Source organism: Phoca vitulina, unplaced genomic scaffold, assembly GCF_004348235.1.
Source record: "Phoca vitulina isolate PV1807 unplaced genomic scaffold, GSC_HSeal_1.0 scaffold38, whole genome shotgun sequence".
NCBI classification, from domain to species: domain Eukaryota; kingdom Metazoa; phylum Chordata; class Mammalia; order Carnivora; family Phocidae; genus Phoca; species Phoca vitulina.
Window position 1 is genome coordinate 8,837,738 of NW_022589741.1, and position 20,282 is coordinate 8,858,019.

Below are 20,282 nucleotides of genomic sequence, written 5' to 3' on the forward strand. Positions count from 1 at the left end.
TTCTATTTTTTAAAAAGATTTTATTTATTCATTTGACAGAATGAGAGAGATCTCTGAGAACACAAGCAGGGGGAGCGGCAAAGGGAGAGGAAAAAGCAGGCTCCTCACTGAGCAGGGAGCCTGATGTGGGGTTCAATCCCAGGACCCCGGGATCATGACCTGAGCTGAAGGCAGACACTTAACTGACTGAGCCACCCAGGTGCCCCTCCTTTATTCTATTAATATGGTATATTACATTAGTTCATTTTATAATATTAAACGATCTTTTACATTCCTGGGTTGAATGCCATTTGATCAGAGTGTATAATCCTGGATTCAGGATCAATCTGACTTTGGAAGAAATGCAGAAATTAGTCAAGTGAAGTGGTCTCTACAAAATCTTGTTGGTTTTAATGATATTCTTAAAAAATTAGAAAGCTCAACTATGAGTATCTTTTATCATTAGGACCAGTAACCCAAAAGATTGAAAGCAGTTCTAGTGAGTATAATCTATGTTGCAACTATCAATGTAGAATGTGTTTTGAAACTATGCATTCTTTTAATGTTATACAAATATTTTATTAACCTGGATAAAGAGGAGTCAATTCAATTTGTGAAACCTTCTTATTCATTTTTTTTTAAAGATTTTATTTATTTGAGAGAGAGAGAAAGGGAGGGAGAGAGTGAGCAGGGGGAGGGGCAGAGGCAGAGGGCAAGAATCTCAAGCAGACTCCATGCTGAGCCTGGAGCTGGATGCAGGCCGGGCTTGATCCCACAACCATGAGATCATGACCTGAGCCGAAATCAAGAGTTGGACACTCAACCGACTGAGCTACCCAGGTGCCCCTTCTTATTCATTTCTTAATGGTATCCTTTGAGACCATTAGTCATTTTATTTCATTACTACAATTATAGGCTCAAAGTCTTAAAACCTTTCTGAAAGACAAAAACTCAGAAAATTCAAACTGTGCAATTTTAATATCTAGCTTTTGTTTTCAACAGTGAACATAATGGATTTATCCCCGCTTTCATCTTTTTCTTTCAAAATGAGCTTGAAAAGATCTTTCTCTTTTTTACAAGCTAGAAAGTATCCTTTGTACAATGAAGACTCAAATTGTATCTTATCGTCATGTCCTGGAACACTTCTCTGAAAGAATATGATGTCATTTCCTTCATCGTTGATACTATCGGGAGGACACATTTCCTAGAGAGAGAAAAAAAAGATTATTTAATTTTTTAAAGACATGAACAATTTGAGTATGTATGGTTTATTTTGAAGTATATTACTGCACAGAACTAAAGAAGTTTTTATTCTCAAGAGTTAAACAAACAAACCTTTTAATATAAGAATACTGATCTCCTCTCCCTCTTTTTTTTTTAAATTTTATTTTATTATGTTATGTTAATCACCATACATTACATCATTAGTTTTTGATGTAGTGTTCCATGATTCATTGTTTGCGTATAACACCCAGTGCTCCATGCACTACGTGCCTCTTTAATACCCATCACCGGGCTAACGCATCCCCCCACCCCCTCACCTCTAAAACCCTGTGAATTGTGTAAGACTGATGAATCCTCTCCCTCTTAATTCCTAATCTATTCTCCCTGTTTACTCTGGCTTTTCCCACCGTTGAATGCACGTTCAGGTTTAGGCCTATAGTTTCTCCCAATTTACCCATTGGATAGCTTCCTTTTCTCCTCTCCCCCAAGTGGAGTCCATATCTGGTCAAGACGAAGGAGAGTTCCAGCAGAGACCACGTGTTTGTGCTAAGGTCAGTTCCTGTCTTCTTCAACCATTCACAGCTAAAGACATTGATGAGCTAGGCTAGGCAAAGGCTAGCTCTTGTTTCTGAGCCAAATGTGAGAGAGGCAGAAAGTGGCAGGCATCTCAGCTTCTTCCTTCCTTGAGCAGAGCCTGGGACTGAAACGTGCTGTAAATAGACCCACTGCTTGTCCTACGGCTATGTCCTGGGTTCCAGTGTAGCCCTGCTTATTGGCTTAGACAGCACTTTTTCTCTGTCAAGCACTCTAGTCCCGTAGTAGTTCTGAATTTCTATCCTGAAATTGGCTGGGCTCTGCTCTGAACCAAATGCTGATTCCTATATCCTTCAGCCCCAGCATAGGGTTTTCTCAAGGATAGCTAGACCACAGGAGACTGTGGGTCACCCAACTCACTGTACTGCCTGCACTTTTCCTATTATTGCATCATACCTACTTTTCAGGATGGACTAGAAAATGTAAAGACCACCTGAGGTTCTTTCCATGTTAATCCCAGAGCCAGCAGACTTTTTTTTTTTTTTTTTTTTTGAGCTTAATTTTGACCCCCGGTAGCAAAGATTACCATGATCCTGTCTAAGGACTGATGGAGAGACCTCCAGACACAAAATAGCATTCCAGCATCCTCCCAAGATGCCTGAAAGAACCTGGATGGGGGGTACCTCCAAACTTCTCAAACACTTGTGGAATTTATAGTCCTAACTCTTGACCTTTGTCCTTTATCAACAAGTGAAGAGTCCTGAACTGATGAGAGTATAAACTAGTTCACCCCAGCTCATCTGCAGCTGTCTACAATATACCAGAATTTAGGGAGACTCCAAGCTGGGGGAGCCAATTTGGGACTAAGCTAAAGTCTAATGTATAAGTGATAAGTCATCCTTAGCTAAAACTTCAAAAGCTCTAGAAATACTAGAGCGAGATAAACTTTTTAGTTCAAACCTAGTGTGGAAAGTTATAGTTGAAAGTGGAGGTGTGGATAGGTAGAATAAGTGATCTCTAACTAGTTCAGTGCCCTATTTCAGAACAGAGGCAAGGAAATCTTGGGGCAGTAGCTCTCCTTGGCTTTAGTGTTAACTATTGACAGTCCTCGTAGGGAAGATGCACAACAAATGGATGTGGAAACAATCCCAGTGACCTTGGGAAACCCTCAACTTGGAAAGCCCTACCTGGCAAAACTTGAGTGCTCCAAGGGCCTAAGGTATTCTTTACATCAGGAGGGGTTGAATCTGAACCCAGGGGAAGGTAAGCTTGACCTAACATCTGTTAGTTTGGTCCTCTCCCAAGTAAGTCTGAGAGAACTTAAAAATAACTACATAAATGGGGGCGCCTGGGTGGCTCAGTCGTTTAAGCGCCTGACTCTTGATCTCAGCTTGAGTCTTGATCTCAGGGTTGTGAGTTCAAGCCCCATATTAAAATTTATTTATTTACTTAAAAAATAAATGAGCAAAAAACATGTATCAATTGAAAGCTGAAGGATGTAGCCAAGACTTAGGCTAAGAAGCAGGAACAAAATAATTAAGGATTAAAATATCATAATTTACAAAGTAGAAGGCTTACAGAAGGACATTTAACTTCATTCTGTGTGGCAGGACTCATTCTGGAAATTCACATGCCATTCTTTAATATACATGATAATTCATGTCTGTACTCTATATTCTTACTTTATCTATAGGTTGATTATTCAGAAGACTCGGGTTCTGAAACAAGTCTTGTGCCCGTTCCTCCCTACAACAGGCTCAGAAAAACCATGATGTCATTGCAATAAGTTAGAGAGTCTGACAATTTTTAGTAACTATCCATATTAAGGCTTCTCTGCTTCTTGCTATTTTTGTTCTAGATAAAAGCTAGGACTGAGGATATTTGGGTTTTTAAATTTTGCACAAAAATATGACTAAAACAAGTCAGTCTTACCTTAAAGGAAATAGTTTTGTTCTCACAGGAGAGAGTAGACATTCTCCTACACTTCACAGAGATGGTTACTGCCAGACCTCTAGTGAGGCTATCTTTATACATATATATGATAAATACGGTATGGGGTGCGTTATCTGAAACAAACATTAATAAATGAGAACACTAGTTAGAAGTTTTGCAAATCAGCATTTATGGAAAGTAGCCTAAGGATAATCCTTAATAGACCCATTATCATTACTCTGAGATTCAGCCTGTTAAGTAGGTGCCCTCACATTCTTTAAAATACACTCACAATATGTATTATAACACAAATGCTTCAACTTTTTGAGTGTTTTACAGATACTCTGAGTTCATTAAAAGATTGTTTTTAACTTCTAAATGCTAAATAGAACATTTAAAAAATCTGTTAAGGTAAAAATTTAGTTTTTTTTTCAAAAGTGCACTTCACTGTTTCAACTCTGCCTCAACTCTGATTTGGAATTCAAACCTTGGAAGGCACAGTAAACTGATTCACTTTATAAGGCACTCTAAATTTCTGGGGTAAGACAGACTTACTTGAAATGCTTGTGTATTTATTTTTAATTTTGAGTTTCGAAAATGCCATCAGCAATTTCAGCTATGAGCAGCAGGTATCGAGGATCCATTTGAGATCCTATATAGTTAATGCAATTACAGTGAAGGGATTGGTGACCCACATGTAAGCAATGTCTTTATTGCATCAATTTTTCACCCCAGCTAAAAAAATGTGGGATACCCTATCAAGTTTCTTGTGAGTGAAGTTGTTACTACTCCTAGGACTTTTCATCTGAGGATTAGGTCTATCACAGAAAAACAGAGGTAGTTAAATGGAATGAGAAGAAGTAGCAGCTTGTCACTTTTATGTGACAAATATATATTAAAAAAATAATACCTGTGCAGTCAGAATCAGGCATATCCTCAAACACGGGTTGATTTCCCTGGTTAACGAAGAGAACTTGGTCGTTCAAATTTCGTATGATTGAGATTTTAGGTTCAAGCTTGCCAAAGTAATCTGATTCCAGGTTGTCTACAATGCACATTAAATTTCATTTAAAAATACATTTTTCCCTCTAAATTTACAAATAAGCATACTATATATCTCAGTTTTCAATAGCTACTAATCATGATCTTCTGGTACATAAGCAGCTAGGGCAACATTGCACGGTGTTTTTTAACCCACTTCCAAGAGCACAGCCAGTTCTTGTTATCACCCAGAACTACTTTTCCTCTACAGTATTATATTCAAATATCCTATTTTCCAACCACTGTCTCCCATCCTTTTACTTTCTTAAGCTTTTCCTCTACTTCAGAGCCTCCTGCCTCTTACATTTTCTCCGTCTAACCTCTTCCTGTCCTCCCTTTCTTCTCTATGCAGCCTGGACCTCACGGCTCATCATTTTATCCACCTTTTTGCCAGAATCTTAAATCCCGAATTTATTTGTCTGCCTACTACAAAACCCCCAAACCTGGCTGCCGAGTCTTGCTGGTGAATAATTATACATATGTACAAGTTGGTGCCATCACAAATTCACCGATTGTCAATACTTCCTTTCTGTTACACTTCAGTATTCTTCCGTAGTCCAGAGCTGCAATTCCAAACCTTCTCCTGTCTCCTAAGGATCTCTACATCGTCACCTCTGCTTTCGCTTTCAGCAAATGATTTCCTGCCACTCCACTTAGAAATGTAACTGTGGCACCCCCTGCTATTTCCTCTACGCCTCTTGTCCCAAGAGGAAATGTGGAAAAGTTGCCCCTTTTGGTGTCCAGAGCTAACCCCATCTGTGCTCCGTATGTATCTTCTACTGAAACCTGGATTTACCAATCATCCCCTCTCTTCTATCAACCAGCCATTCTATTCCTGGATCTTATTCTAAAGAAACAATCAGGCAAATTTGTAAATATGTCACTACACAAATGCTTATAGGAGCATTGTTAATAGTAGCAACAAACTGGAAACAACTCAAATGCCATCAATTGGGGATTGATCAAAAACATTTTGATAGGCCCTTACTATGGAAGATCGCAGATTGAATATAACTGTAATTATTCATTGCCATGGAAAGATATGCATGTGAATTTAAACTAGAAAAAGAAGCTTAGGTATAGTATAACATATACTGAAAGATGTATAGGAATATTGCATCAAAATGATAGCAATGATTATTTCTGGGTTATTTTCATGCTTTTATTTTTCTTATTGTTCTTAGCTTAATTGCCTAGAATTATTTACAATAAACATTATTTTTATAAGAAAAACATAAAGCTCTTTTCACTTTGAGATTTAAAATTTCTCTATCAACCATATTCCACTCTGTAGCTGGCCTTGTTTCTCTCTTCCTTTTAATAGCCATGCTTCTGGCAAGAATTGTCTGTATCACTTCCTTACCATTCACTCTTCTAATTGCAGTCTGCATCTGCCTCCATTTCTTTTTCTTTTTTCTTTTTTTTTTAAGATTTTATTTATTTATTTGATAGAGAGTGAGAGAGAGCATGAGCTGGGGGAGAAGCAGATGGAAAGGGAGAGGTAGACTCCTGGCTGAGCAGGGAGCCCGACCCGGGACTCCATCCCAGGACCCTGGGATCATGACCTGAGCCGAAGGCAGACACTTAACCAACGGAGCCACCCATTTCTCCCCTCTGCCTCCATTTCTCCATTAAACTGCTTTCACTGAGGTCACCAAATTCCCTGTTGCTAAATGTAATAGAGCTTTCCGGCCCTTGGTGTTCAAGGCTGCAAAATCCAACAGGCTACCTTTTACCTCCAGCTTGAAAGGCTGTCCTGGGATTCCGTGACATTCTCTTGGTTTTTCTCCTTCCTCTTTGGTTACTCTGCTCTGTTCTTTATTAGCTTCTTTTTCTACTGCATCCTTTAAATGTAGGTATTTCCTCAGAGTTTAGTCACTGACTCTTACTTTCTCCCTTTACACATTTCCTCTGATTTGTCTTTTTATTCCTGTAGCTTCAGATGCCATTTCTATACATAAGCCTCCTACATCTATATAACCAGCCCAAATTTTCATCCCGAGCTCTGAACTATATGTCCAAGGGTCTACTGGACATTTCCACTACGATGTCCCACAGATAAGAACCAAAACTAAATTTATGTCTTCCTCTTTGCTCCGCATACCTCTTTACCCTGCTCTTCCTCTTGTGTTTACTACAAATTGCCTAAGTGAAAAAATGTAGCCATTATCTCTTCTGTCTTTCTCTCCATCTCATTCTAAATCCAGCCCCAATCATGTCCTGTTGATTCTTCCAAATATTTCTAAAATCCCTCCACAGCTCTTCCTTGGCACCCACTGTGCCTACCTTAATCCGTGTCACCGTCATTTCTTACAGGGACTGCAATAATAGCCTCTTAATTGGCATCCCCCCCTTCTGTCACACATCAATTCTTTACACTGAAGTCAGAAGGAATTATAATTCAATTTTAATTAAGTTAAAATTCAGAGAGATGATCATTTATCTCTGAATTTTAATGAGGCACATGGCTACACAGAATAAAGATCATATTTTCAGATTTCCTCGAAGTTGGTGTGGCCACATGACTAAATTCTAATGGATGGAATGAGTGCAGTTGACGTGTACGACTTCCAAGTGGAGCCTCTAAAAGAAATGGGGCTGTCTTCCTCTTACTTTGAACCCTTTCTTGCTAGCTGGGATATGGACCCAGGAAGTGTGGTAATGCTTTTCAAGTATGTGAATGAGTTCAACAGCTTAGGGACGCTGGAATAACAAGAGAGAAGCAACTTGAGATCCCAACATCATCAGGCAGTTATCTAGCCATGCTAATGCTGAACTACCTACTTGGTCTTGTGTTTGACAGAAACATTTTCTATCTTATTCAGTTACTATATTTTTGGATCACTTTGTTACAGCAAACTACTCTGTATTCCAGATCATATAAATTGTGCTTAATGAGTCCCCATTATCCCAAAGATAAGACCCAAATTCCCTATCTTGGAATAAGAGAACCTTCTTTATCTGCACCCTATTTATCATTCTTCTCACACCATTCTCCTACTCCCATTCTGAGTTACTTTTAATTCCCCATAGGTGCCATGCTTTCTTTCATATCTTGGCCTTTGCATGTGGTCTTCTCCCTGCCTAGAATACTTTCTCTTGGCTAACTCCTATTCACTCTTCAAATCTGTCCCTCCTTCAAAGTGCCCTCCCAGAATCTACTGGACTGAATTAGGTGCCCCTTCCATGTGCTCCCATAGCATCCTGTGCCTTTGTAACACTTGACATACCATAGTCCATTTGCCTTCCTGATGTGCCTGCTTCTTCCTGTAAGAACCATGTTTTGTTCACCATTGTATCCTACTGCTTAACATAGCACCTGGGATACAGATGCCAATATGTATTGAATTAAATAAATGGAGAGTAGGACAGACTTTAAGAAGCATGAGGAGTTATATGTCATTTATATCTCAATAAAGCTGGGGGGATAAAAGAAATATGAAAAAATAGTATTTTTTCAAAAAAGTTGCTATCTTCTATTTCTAGTCCAGTAAGGATCACCTTAAGAATGGGAAAAGTGATATTTTTAAGGAAAAGTATGAGAAACTAATGGCCTTTAATAATCTGGGGGCCTGTTAGAGGATCACAGGCCAGACTTGGGTATGATCCTACCTGAATGCCAGGACAAGGACTGGGTGCATCCACATCTTAATAAGACTCAATGACTCAGCCTCATAGTTCTGCTTGCTCTACCCTTCCCCATCTCCTCTATTTCCAGAATTCTCTATCCCCTGGGAGCCTCCCAGGCTTCTTCCCAAAGCATTTCTGAGAGAGGGGGTTGAAGAAGGAGGATTCTCTTGATTTTGGACAGTTCTCATGCTTCAATCCCCTTTTCCTCCAGAGAATCCATAACTTCCTGCTAATCTCAGGATCTGTATAACAGATAATCTACTTTGTAGATTCTAAGAGCTAGAGAATTTCCTAAGGTGTAGAGAGAAGCAAATTTTGCTAGAGGTTCTTCTTTGTATCTCTTATGGTCACCTTTATTCCAAGGCTATGCTATCGAGTCCACATTCCTTTGTGGGAAGATTCACTTCTCAAATATACTGGTACCAGTTTCTCTCAGCTAAGAGTGGTGATATGGATGTGTCTGAGAGATGCTTACTAAAGTAGTTACTTATTTTACAAAGAAAGAGAAATAAATTTATACTTTACCATCATTTTCAGCTAAAGGGGAAAAAAGAGAAACAAAATATGTTAAATTCTATATTTCAATTCAGAATATCTTTTACCCTATCATTTCATTACTCTCCTGTCACTCCCCAATATTTAACCACTATCTTACCAGGGATAGCTTTTGTGGGCCTCCATCAGAAATATTATATAATCATCCCAAAGGTCCCATAAAATGAAGCTCATTAGACTTAGTGTGTTCACAGGTAAATTAGATAAAAAACCTATATCCCGGGTTTATAAATTTGAATTTTCAGTTAAAAGGAAATTTTATAAAATGATAGATTTACTCTTAAGTTTATTGTTTAAATGGAAAGTCACCTAGGGACTTTCTTTTCTTTTCTTTTTTTTTTTTAGATTTTTTATTTATTTATTTGACACAGAGAGAGAACACAAGCAGGGGGAGTGGGAGAGGGAGAGGCAGGCAGGGAGCCCGATGCGGGGCTTGATCCCAGGACCCTGGGACCATGATCCGAGCCGAAGGCAGATGCCTAACGACTGAGCCACCCAGGCACCCCACCTAGGGACTTTCTATGAAGCTGTCAAATGAAGCCAGCCTTTCAAGTGAAGCCAAACTGCCCATCGAAGATTAATCATTAGAATCTGTTTTTATTTATCAAATATTTTTACATGAAATGGTATAACTCACTCACAGAACTCTAGATGTAAGGTATTTCTTATATGATTTACCAGTTTGTTTTGGGAAATTATATTCCCTGAATGTACCCAATTTTGTGGGATTTTCATGATGTGCACCTGAAGCCACCTTATGAGTTGGCTACTGTTAACTAAAGAGCCAGGACATGTGGTGGGACGAGGTGCTAGGATATTGGACATATTATGGTTAATTTCTATTCTCCCCAGAGAATAGTGTCATTAGTATTACAGTGGAATTTGGTGACAAAAAAGAGGCAGTTAATAGTTCACTTCACAACATCTTTTCTAGCTGCATACATTTATCTGAACCCTTATTTGGTCTATTGCTTTAGGCTTACCTTTAAAGTAAAGCATATTGTCAATAAATTTCATTTCCACAAAGTTGATGCAATTGTCTTTTCCTGGGTTAGCAGCCATCTTTATTCCTAATGAAAGCAAATCATCATCTGTGAAAAGGTAGTGGTTGTTCCATTTACACAAAAAGAATCTTTTACTGCTTACTGCCTTGTACTACTCCAAATTCAGAAGTCAGTGTATCACCCAATATGCCGATGAACACTTTAGACATTTAATAAATGCTTGGGTCTTCAGCTTATGAATACAGATGTTCTCTTACAAACCATCAGATATTTGGAATCTAGAAAGCATCTTCTCATAAAACAGAGTTATAAAGGGTGGATAAGTGGTCCACTAATGAACTGAAATATTGTCTTAGTATCTTGGGGGAAACGTATTATCAATATAAATATAGAATGCCTGTCATTTAACTATGAATGGGCTCTATCTCTGTCTTTCAACCAATGGGTTCATGTGAATGGAAGATTGAAGGTTTGTGAGTTCATTGTCAAAGTGCTAGAAGTGAGACAATGATAAAAATGGTGTTTCCACTTGGCAGTGAGGGCCGGGTGGTGAGGGTAGTGGTGGGAGGAGGCTGAAGGGTTTGGCATCTGGAGGCCCTCTCTCCCTATGCAGCAGTAGCTTTAGATCTGGAGTTTGGGTTATAGTATGCTTTTTACACAAGTAATACATAAATATACAGTGTTTCTGTAAAAAACAACAACAAATAATAATATAGGATTTGAAAATGCTAAAACTTATTTTTGTTCTTCTCCTCTGCCCCACCCTACTCCATCCCACTCCAATATAGTGTATATCCTTCCAGATCTTTGTCTATGAAGCAGGGATTCTCTATCTGGGAAATTTGTGATGGGAAAAAAAATACATATTTATTTTCACGAACTTCTAACTGAAATTTAGCAGTTACTTCCATTATGGTGTAGGAAACAAATGTATTATTAGCAGTACCTGTAATGTCACTAATAAAAATACAGATTTCCTATTGTGTTATCTTGAGATCTTGAAATAGGGTTTATTTTTTTTTTTTAAAGATTTTATTTATTTATTTATTTGACAGAGAAACACAGCAAGAGAGGGAATACAAGCAGGGGGAGTGGGAGAGGGAGAAGCAGGCTTCCCGCCGAGCAGGGAGCCCGATGCGGTGCTCGATCCCGGGACCCTGGGATCATGACCTGAGCCAAAGGCAGACGCTTAACGACTGAGCCACCCAGGCACCCCAAGATCTCGAAATAGGGTTTAAATTCCTTACTACTTTGAAATATACAGAAGTTACTGGTCCTACCAGTAGATTTTGTGATTTATGTGTTAATAAAGAAGCACGTATATACTACATCAAAATTTGTTAATTTTTTTGATAACCCCATTTTGATATAATAGATTTAATGGTATACATGTAAAAACATTATTTTGAGAAGGGGTCCATAAACTTCACTAGATTGTCCATTAGGATCCATGACACAGAAATGATTAAGAGGCTCTACTCCAGAGTTCAGCAGTACCTTGGGTTCCTGAGGGTAGTTATGGTTGGGGCTCTAAGGCAGGTGCTTGGGTCACACTTGTCATTAGTATATATAGGGGTATTTAAGTCCAAGCTCCTAGGTAGAGAACTGACTCAAATATTTTTCTGGCATAGTCTGCTGAGGCCAGATATATATGGTAGAGGAAGCAGGAAATTAAAACTCAGTTAAAAAACTTAATCCAAATTAAGTTAACCCAAGACACTTGTCAGTTGGTGGCTATTTAACAGTTTAATCTAGATTCAGTTCTTTATACACATACAAATGTGAATAGTCATCAAATTTATACAGATATATAATATACAAGCATATGATATAATAGCTAGGGTGGTCTTCTCTACAAACTTTAATATTATGTAATGCACTCATATTTTTGGAAAATAATTTACCTGAGAAGTACTAAGTAGTATGTGCAGGAATTGGATGAAATTACTTATGTTTACTACAGTGAGTATTTAGTCAATGAGTGAATGGATTCAGAGGACACTGTTACCTTAAAAATAATAATATTACACAATATTTGAAATCATTCATCAGTTAATTATTGAGTATGTACTGTGTGTCAGTAATGGAGCTAGAAAGCTGACAAAACATAATACCTACCCTCCAGTTACTCAGAGTCTGGTGAAAGACAAATACATAAACAATTACAGAATGGTATAATGAATGCTGTAAGAGCTGGATTTACGAGATCCTCTGTCTGCCTGGCAGTGCTGAGGAAGACCTCTTAGAGGAACTGATAATTGTGCTGGCTTGTAAGAGAGACAGGCATTTTCAAAGCCAGGAGAAGAGCTTTCCACAAAGAGGGAAAATGTGAGCAAAAGCCAAGAAGCAGGGAATTCTGAGAGAACATGGCTTGTTTGGAGCCTATTACTGTAGTTAATGCAAATGCAGCCCCATTTTACAGGAAGAAAGCATTTCTGAAGATCTCACAAAGTTCAAGATTAACTTTTCCTTGGGAATAAATAGAAAAGTATGTAAAGAGATATCCTTGGAGTACACAAATCTACAACAACCAAAGTGTATTCTTGCTTGCTTTCTTTGTTTCAACTTTCTCAGCATTATAAATAATGCTTTGCATAGTGCTCTCTCCACACATTCTATCATGGTGGTACTTTGGCCCTTTTACCCTTGTTTTCTTGCATCTGACTGTTTTTCCAACTTATTTATTTGGAGGTGCTTCTCAGCACAAGCAGTAACAATATCCCTCAGCACTTTGATAGCATTGCTATCAGATATAAAAACATTTAAAATTATGAGAGTAGTGAACATTTAAAAAATAGCATCACAATAACCTGTACGTCTCAAGAACTTCTGAGGTATTTAAAGGATAGCCTAGCTTACGTAATATCAACGTGGAAGTAGCTAATTTTGTCAGGTATAAGGGACACTTAAATGTGTCAAGAGTGTTAACGGTTCACAACTCACTTAGCCTACCAGCTTTGAAATTATGTCGTTCTAGATAAGCTAATTTGGAGGACTTCACATATTTTCATTTTGCCTATAAAGTGAGTATTATTTATATTACATGGGTTGATTATGCCTAGTTCAATTCACATAAAATGCAATTTGCAATGTAGTTCAATTTGACAAAAGCTCCCAAAGGAGAGTCAGATTATAAAGGCCTTGCTTAAGTAGGCTAAAGAGTTTGAACTGTTTTTCTGAAAAAATACTGACTTTCTTTAAGTAGGAGAAAGACATGGTCAAATTTATGTTTTAAAAAGCTCGCCCTGGCAGCAGTGTAGAGAATGGTTTCTATGGGCAAGACTGGACAGAGGCCAGAAAACAACCTCAGAGGCAGTTTTAGTTAAGGTAACAGTTGATGAAGATGTAAACTAAGCTAGTGGCTATGGGGATGAAAGGAGACTTAACAGCAGGAGTTTTTAGCTGATTGGTTGTAGATCAAATGGAAGAAGGAGGAACTGCAGGTGACTTCAAAGTTGCTGGCTTGAGCAATTTGTTGAGTGGTTACCTCATTATAACTAAGAAAAAAGAGAATGACAGGTTTGAGTGGAAAATGCATTCAATTTTGCAAATCTCAGAGAGAAGTGTCACAGAAGGCAAGATCGAACCTGCAGAGTCCACAAGCTCAAACTTGTTCATTGAATTTGGCAGTTAGGAAGTTAGGGAATAGAAGAGTTTGGGGAATGTGGAGGGAGTAGAGGCACGCTGACAAAAATCTAGGGCAGCATGGGGTGGGGCAGGATGGGGGGGCAGGTAAGACAGCAAATACAAACTATTCTTTTAGGGAGTTTGGCCATAAAGTGTAGAGAGAGGGTGGTAGTTAGATTGGGGGGTGGTATATAACTTGCAAATTTCAGTTTCTGGCTCCAGACCCACAGTCCAACTGCAGGATATACTAATGAATTACTTTCCAAAACATGCCCAAGTAACTTGTCCCAAACGGAAACCTAGGAGTCCTCAATTCCTTTATCTAAACTGTCTCATAAATACTGTAGATTATAACTCAGAAATGTCTCTAGAATTTGGTATCTTCTCTCCGTCTCCACCAGTACTGTTTTTTAAAATTAATTATTTAATTAATTTTACTGACTAATCCAGTTCTTTTTTAAAAATTTAAATTCAATTAATTAACATATAGTGTATTATTAGTTTCAGAAGTAGAGTTTAGTGATTCATCAGTTGCATATAACACCCAGTGCTCATTACATCACGTGCCGTCTTTAATGTCCATCACCCAGTTACCCCATCCCCCCACCCAGCAATCCTTAGTATGTTTCCTAGAGTTAAGTCTCTTAAGGATTGTCTCCCTCTCTGATTTCGTCTTATTTTATTTTTCCTTCCTTCCCCTGTGATCCTGTTTTGTTTCTTAAATTCTACATATGAATAAAATCATATGATAATTGTCTTTCTCTGATTGACTTATTTCGCTTAGCATAATACCCTCTAGTTCCATCCATGTCATTGCAAATGGTAAGATTTCATTTTTTTTTTATGGCTGAGTAATATTCCACTGTATATATATACCACATCTTCTTTCTCCATTCATCTGTCAGGGGACATCTTGGCTCTTTCCACAGTTTGGCTATTGTGGACATTGCTGCTATAAACATTGGGGTGCACGTACCCCTTCGGATCACTACATTTCTATCTTTGGGGTAAATACCGAGTAGTGCAATTGCTGGGTCATAGGGTAGCTCTATTTTTAACTTGAGGAACCTCCATACTTTTCTCCAGAATGACTGTACCAGTTTGCATTCCCACCAGCAGTGTAAGAGGGTTCCCCTTTTTCTGCATCCTCGCCAACATCTGTTGTTTCCTGACTTGTTAATTTTAGCCATTCTGACTACCCACCAGCACTGTTTTAAATTCAGCCCTCATCACTTCCGGTATCTTCTATTTTAATACTGCTTGACTTGGTTTTCTTGCTTCCAGACTCTCCCGGGCTACATATTGTTGCCAGTGTCATTTCTCCTTTCAGGCCGTAACTTCCCTGCTTTTGTTGCCTGCCAAGCCCTTTATTCTTCATCTTTTAAGTCCTCACTCAACATTTTCTCTAGGGAAGCCTCCGTGACTCCTCTGTTCCTACCTAATCATTGTCTCCTCAGTGGCCCCCTCTACCTGCCCCTATTTATGCTTCTCAAATAGCTCTTACTAATGCTGAATAAGATTATTTTGATTACAAATAGGTCTGCCCAGCTTCCATCTGAGTTTCTTTACGACGAATTGTCGTTTTTTCTTGAATCTTCAACACCTGGAAAGAAGCTTATATACAGCAGGAGTTCAATAAATGTTAAATGAATAAACGTTTGTGATGATAAACTGTGTTGCCATGACAACAGTGTATAAAGGGACTGGTAGAATTTTTTCTGTCTTAAAACCTTCACTCCATCTGAAAGCCAATGAGAAGAAGGAAAATGAGGAAAATCCGAAACACATTTCATTTATTTTTTAAGATTTTATTTATTTATTTATTTATTTATTTATTTGAGAGAGAGAGAGACTGGGAGAGAGAGAGCGTGGGGAGAGCAACAGAGGGGGAGGGAGAGGGAAGGGAGAGAATCCCAAGCAGACCCCATGCTGAGCGTGGAACCCTATGGGGGGGCTGGATCTCACAACCCTGAGATCATGACCTGAGCCAAAAGGAAGAGTCAGATGCTTAACCCATGGAGCCACCCAGGTGCCCCTGAAACATATTTTATTTAATTAATTTATTTTTTAAAGATTTTATTTGTTTATTTGACAGAGAGAGATAGCGAGAGCAGGAACACAAGTGGGGGGAGTGGGAGAGGGAGAAGCAGGCTTCCCGCTGAGCAGGGAGCCCGATGCGGTGCTTGATCCCAGGATTCTGGGATCATAACCTGAGCTGAAGGCAGATGCTTAATGACTGAGCCATGCAGGCACCCCTGAAACATATTTTTAAAAATAGAGTTTCTCCAGTATTCTCCCTCTTTCATTTTTTTCTCTAGTGGTTTCTTTTTTATTTCATGTGAGTGTTTATTTTCTTACCACTCTTTTTGTTAAATATCAATACATCTACGATTGTAAGTGTTGTGCCCCTTTTCACTCCTCCCCTGAATTTTCCTCTTTTGCTTTATCATCCGTGTTCCTTTGCTTTCTTAACTCTAGTCTATGAAAATTATAGTTTCCATTAGATAAAGATGCTTTGAATATTTCATCTAAAATTCTCAGATTATTGAGTTTTTCTTCTTTTAAAGTTACAAACCACCTCAGAACCATCCTCCTGGGAATATGCAGTGGCAATTGGTTCTTTGAAACAAAAACAGTTTTAGTTATACAAGACTTGGAAACTAGCCAAAGGCTAGTGAATGGTAGAAAATCATGATGGAAATTAGGTCACAAGCTTTGCAATCTTCCTGGGGCAAGTCACTTAATATTGAGGGTCTCAGTTTCCTCATTTGAACAAAGGAAGTTAAATGGTTAATTTTTCAGGTCTTAACCAGCTCCAGCATTCTGTAATTCTAGATTCTAGGTAAGGCTGCAAAGAGAACCATTTATAATGTGGCAAATATCCTCATAACCACTTCCTTGTAATTCTAACACAACATGTATTGATTGAATATTTATTATATAGCCAGCATTGTTAAGCCATAGGAGTTTAAAAACATACAATTAGATTGAAAGTAAAAGTGTCTTGAATTTGAAAAGCAATCATGTTTATCCTTGCTGTGGAATTACAATTCTGTGGCATAGGCATGGTATGAAATGAGGAAGCATATTACCTAATTCCCTAAAATCATGTATGTAGTCATCTTTTTTTTTTTTTAAGGTTTTATTTATTTATTTTGAGAGAGAGAGAGTGAGCATGAGCGGAGTGAGGGGTAGAGGGAGAAGCAGACTCTCTGCGGAGCAAGGAGCCCAATGCCAGGCTTGATCACAGGACTCCGGCACCAAGACGTGAGCCAAAGGCAGACGCTTAACCAACTGAACTACCCAGGCGCTCCCATAGTCATCTTGATAGCAGCAAGATCAAAACCTAACTATTCAGTTCTAGAAATCCTTTTGTTCTTGAAAATGTTGCCATTAAAAAAAAAGAAAGGAAGAAAGAAAATGTTGCCATTTTATGAATATATACATGTGGGTGTGGCAGAGGTGGGATGGAAGAAGACCTAGGCAAATTTAGGTAGTTAATGGTAAAAGGTGTATATGTAATCAACGGCTAAATACAGACTCAAAGGAAACAGCCAAAATGGAACTGATGTAGTTGGAATGGCCTTGTGTGAAAATGAGAACTGAATTTTTTTAAAAGATTTTATTTATTTGACAGAGAGAGACAGAGAGCACAAGCAGGGGGAGCAGCTGGCAGAGGAGAGGGAGAAGCAGGCTCCCCGAGGAGCAGGGAGCCTGACACGGGGCTCAGGGGCTCCTGACCTGAGCCGAAGGCAGTCGCTTAACCGACCGATCCACCCAGGTGCCCCAGGAGAATTGAATTTAACTTTAAGGAATGCTTAAGATTTGAAGGAGGAAAAGGAGATGGAAGAACATTTATGTGACCATTAAAACAATGTTGTGGTGGAGGGTGGACTGAATGGAGCCATTTTTTGGACTGTAATGGCACAATCCTGTTGTCCTGCAGTGAACTCAAGGTAGGGTGGGGTTAGAGAGGGCTTTGGAAGTCACTAGAAGAATGTGAATTTATCTATCTATTTATATATCTACCTACTTAAAGTTTATTTACTTTTCTTAGAAATCTCTACACCCAATGTGGGGCTCAAACTCAAGACCCCCAGATCAAGGGTTGCATGCTCTTCTGACTGAGCCAGCCAGGCACCCCCGAAGAATGTGAATTTAATCTCGCAGGCCATAGGAATGCAGATTACTGAGCGGGCAAGTGCATTATGAAAAAAATAGGGATAGGCTATGACACGACTAAGAATTCATGTAGGAATTCACATAAGAATTCATAATATTCATGTAGGGATATTATGAACAAGTCAGGTTAAAAAAGATGTTGTGGAGGAAGATTTAATAGAACTCGAAATAGCTGGATGTAGGCAAAAAGAAAAGAGGAGTTTAAGGGGGGGTCCTAATTTTTGTTATTCATACTTCAAAATAGAGATGTTTATTCAGTCCTTTCCTTCTTTTATGAAATAAAATTCCCCTGGGGAATGCTCTAATTTTGTACAACTGTAGCCCGGCTAAGGGTGTTGGTGCAGCTTCCATCAAGATGATCAATCTTTGGCAAAATGTTTTGTTTGCTTTTAGAATCATGGATTCAGAGTGGAGATTCCCTTTGAAGAGGAGCTTACTTATTTTATCGTTTCATTTTATTTTATTTTACTTTATGATTTTATTTATTTATTTGAGAGAGAAAGGACGAGCAAGGGGAAGGGGCAGAGGGAGATGGAAAAGCAGACTCCCAGTTGAGTAGGGAGCCCCCCTCCCGAGCAGGGAACCCGATGTGGGACTGGATCCCAGAACCCCGAGATCATGACCTGAGCCAAAGGCAGACGCTTAAGTGACTGAGCCACCCAGGTGCCCCTACTTTATTGTTTTAAAGCAGCGATTCTCAAGGGGTTCATGAGGTCAAAGCTATTTTCATAATAATTCCAAGATATAATTTGTCTTTTTCATTCTCATTCTCTCACGAGTATAGAGTACAGTTTACCAGAGGCTACATTCCCCGTGTGATATCACATAGATTGAATGCAGAAGCAGATAGAAATGCAGCTGTCTCTATTAAGCCAGATATTAAAGAGATTTGTAAAAATGAAAAACAATGTCACTCTTCAGAGTAGATTTTTAAAAATGTATAGTTATCTATAATTAAAAATGCTATTTATGCTAACCCATGATATGCTTACTGTTATTTTAAAATAAAGGTCGCTATTTTAAAAATGTCTCCGTTTTAATTTCTAATACAGTAAATGACAGCAATACAGTAAATAACCTAGAGAAACAAAACTTTTTCAGAGTCTTTAGTAATTTTTAGGAATGGAAAGAGGTCACAAGGCCAAACAGTTTGAGAACATTTGCTCAAAAGTGATACACTCCAATGTTGGTTAAAAGAGAAAAAGTTTCCACTCAGACTTTGCTATGTTCCATACGTTGTAACTGTCTGCCCATCATAGTGGTGTCAGAAGACTGAAATTGCTCTCAAACGCTTTTCTAGCTTACTTACTTCCAAATAAACAAGAATGATATTTCTTACCTGTGCTTGATAGTTTCCTATGAGAGAAAGGGATCTGGAAAGTTTGAGGTCCCTTTCTTTTCCTGAGGCTGTGTAAATGGGAAAAGGTGGCAGTCCCTTCAGCAGCTGAAGCGGCAGCTAGGAATGCAGAAAGCATCGGAAAACAGAGCGAGCTGGTCGGCAGTTCTAATAGCCATCTGGGGGAGGAGACCAAGCCTCTGGGGGTGGAGACCAGGCGACTAGGAGAAAGGAGGAAGCAGGTGGAGGGAGGAGACTGTTCTGGCACGCCTTGGACTCGCCTTCAAATGTGGGCTCTTTCCTAGGGCAACAGAACTTGAAGTAATGCCAGAGAATATGGGTACTTCTTTTAATGTAAAATCACTATTTCAATGAAATAATTTCTTCTGTAAAAGTTGGAGTTCTGGCCCTTCCAAAGCTTGTGCCTCTTTCAGAAGTGCTGTACTTCCTAGCTCCCCTCCTTTTTTAAAGATTCTTTTCTTTCTTTCTTGTTTTTTTTTAGACTTACTTAGAGAGAGAGAGAGCATGGGGAGGGTGCGGATGGAGGGAGAGAATCTCAAGCAGAATCCCCACTGAGCAGGGAGCCCAACGGGTGGGTGGGGGGCTTGATCTCATGACTCATGAGATCATGACCAGAGCTGAAACCAAGAGTCAGATGCTTAACCGACTAAACCACCCAGGTGCCCCCCCCAAGCCCTTTTGAAAAAGCACCTGCTTGGTCAATTAGAAGCATCTTTTCTCACATTAATCTCTCTCTGTTTTAAGACTTTCTATTCACACTTCAGCACAAAACTTCTTCCTTATCTTGCAGTGCTGAATAATCAGCCCTATTAGAATAACCCCTATTATGTAATAATAGCACCTAAAATCTAACTTTAAAAAAGCAGAGTAAAATATTACAGCCTTGAAAATAATTAGCAGAGGGGCGCCTCGGTGGCTCAGTCGTTAAGCGCCTGCCTTCGGCTCAGGTTATGATCCCAGAGTCCTGGGATCGAGCCTCACACTGGGCTCCTTGCTCAGCAGGAAGCCTGCTTTTCCCTCTCTCACTCCCCCGTTTGTGTTCCTGCTCTCGCTATCTCTCTCTCTGTCAAATAAGTAAATAAAATCTTAAAAAAAAAGTTAGAAGGGAATTCACCCACAAAAAAAGAAGGGAAGAAGATAATTAGCAGAAACGAAGTTCCTTGGACATTTTTTTCTTGAACATGTGCTAAATTGTATTACCTTGCTAGCAAGGGAAT

General features: G+C 39.0%; 1 protein-coding gene across 1 annotated transcript; it reads right to left on the reverse strand.

The window, feature by feature from the left end:
- Window positions 1–847: 847 nt before the first annotated feature.
- On the reverse strand, window positions 848–19,204 carry IL18 (interleukin 18). Its single transcript, XM_032427989.1, has 6 exons — window positions 19,048–19,204; window positions 9,879–9,965; window positions 8,866–8,877; window positions 4,580–4,714; window positions 3,670–3,803; window positions 848–1,183 (listed from the first exon to the last, which is right to left on the reverse strand). Exons 1-6 carry the CDS (start codon window positions 19,181–19,183, stop codon window positions 962–964), a joined length of 726 nt encoding a protein of 241 aa, XP_032283880.1. The 5' UTR covers window positions 19,184–19,204; the 3' UTR covers window positions 848–961.
- Window positions 19,205–20,282: the final 1,078 nt, after the last annotated feature.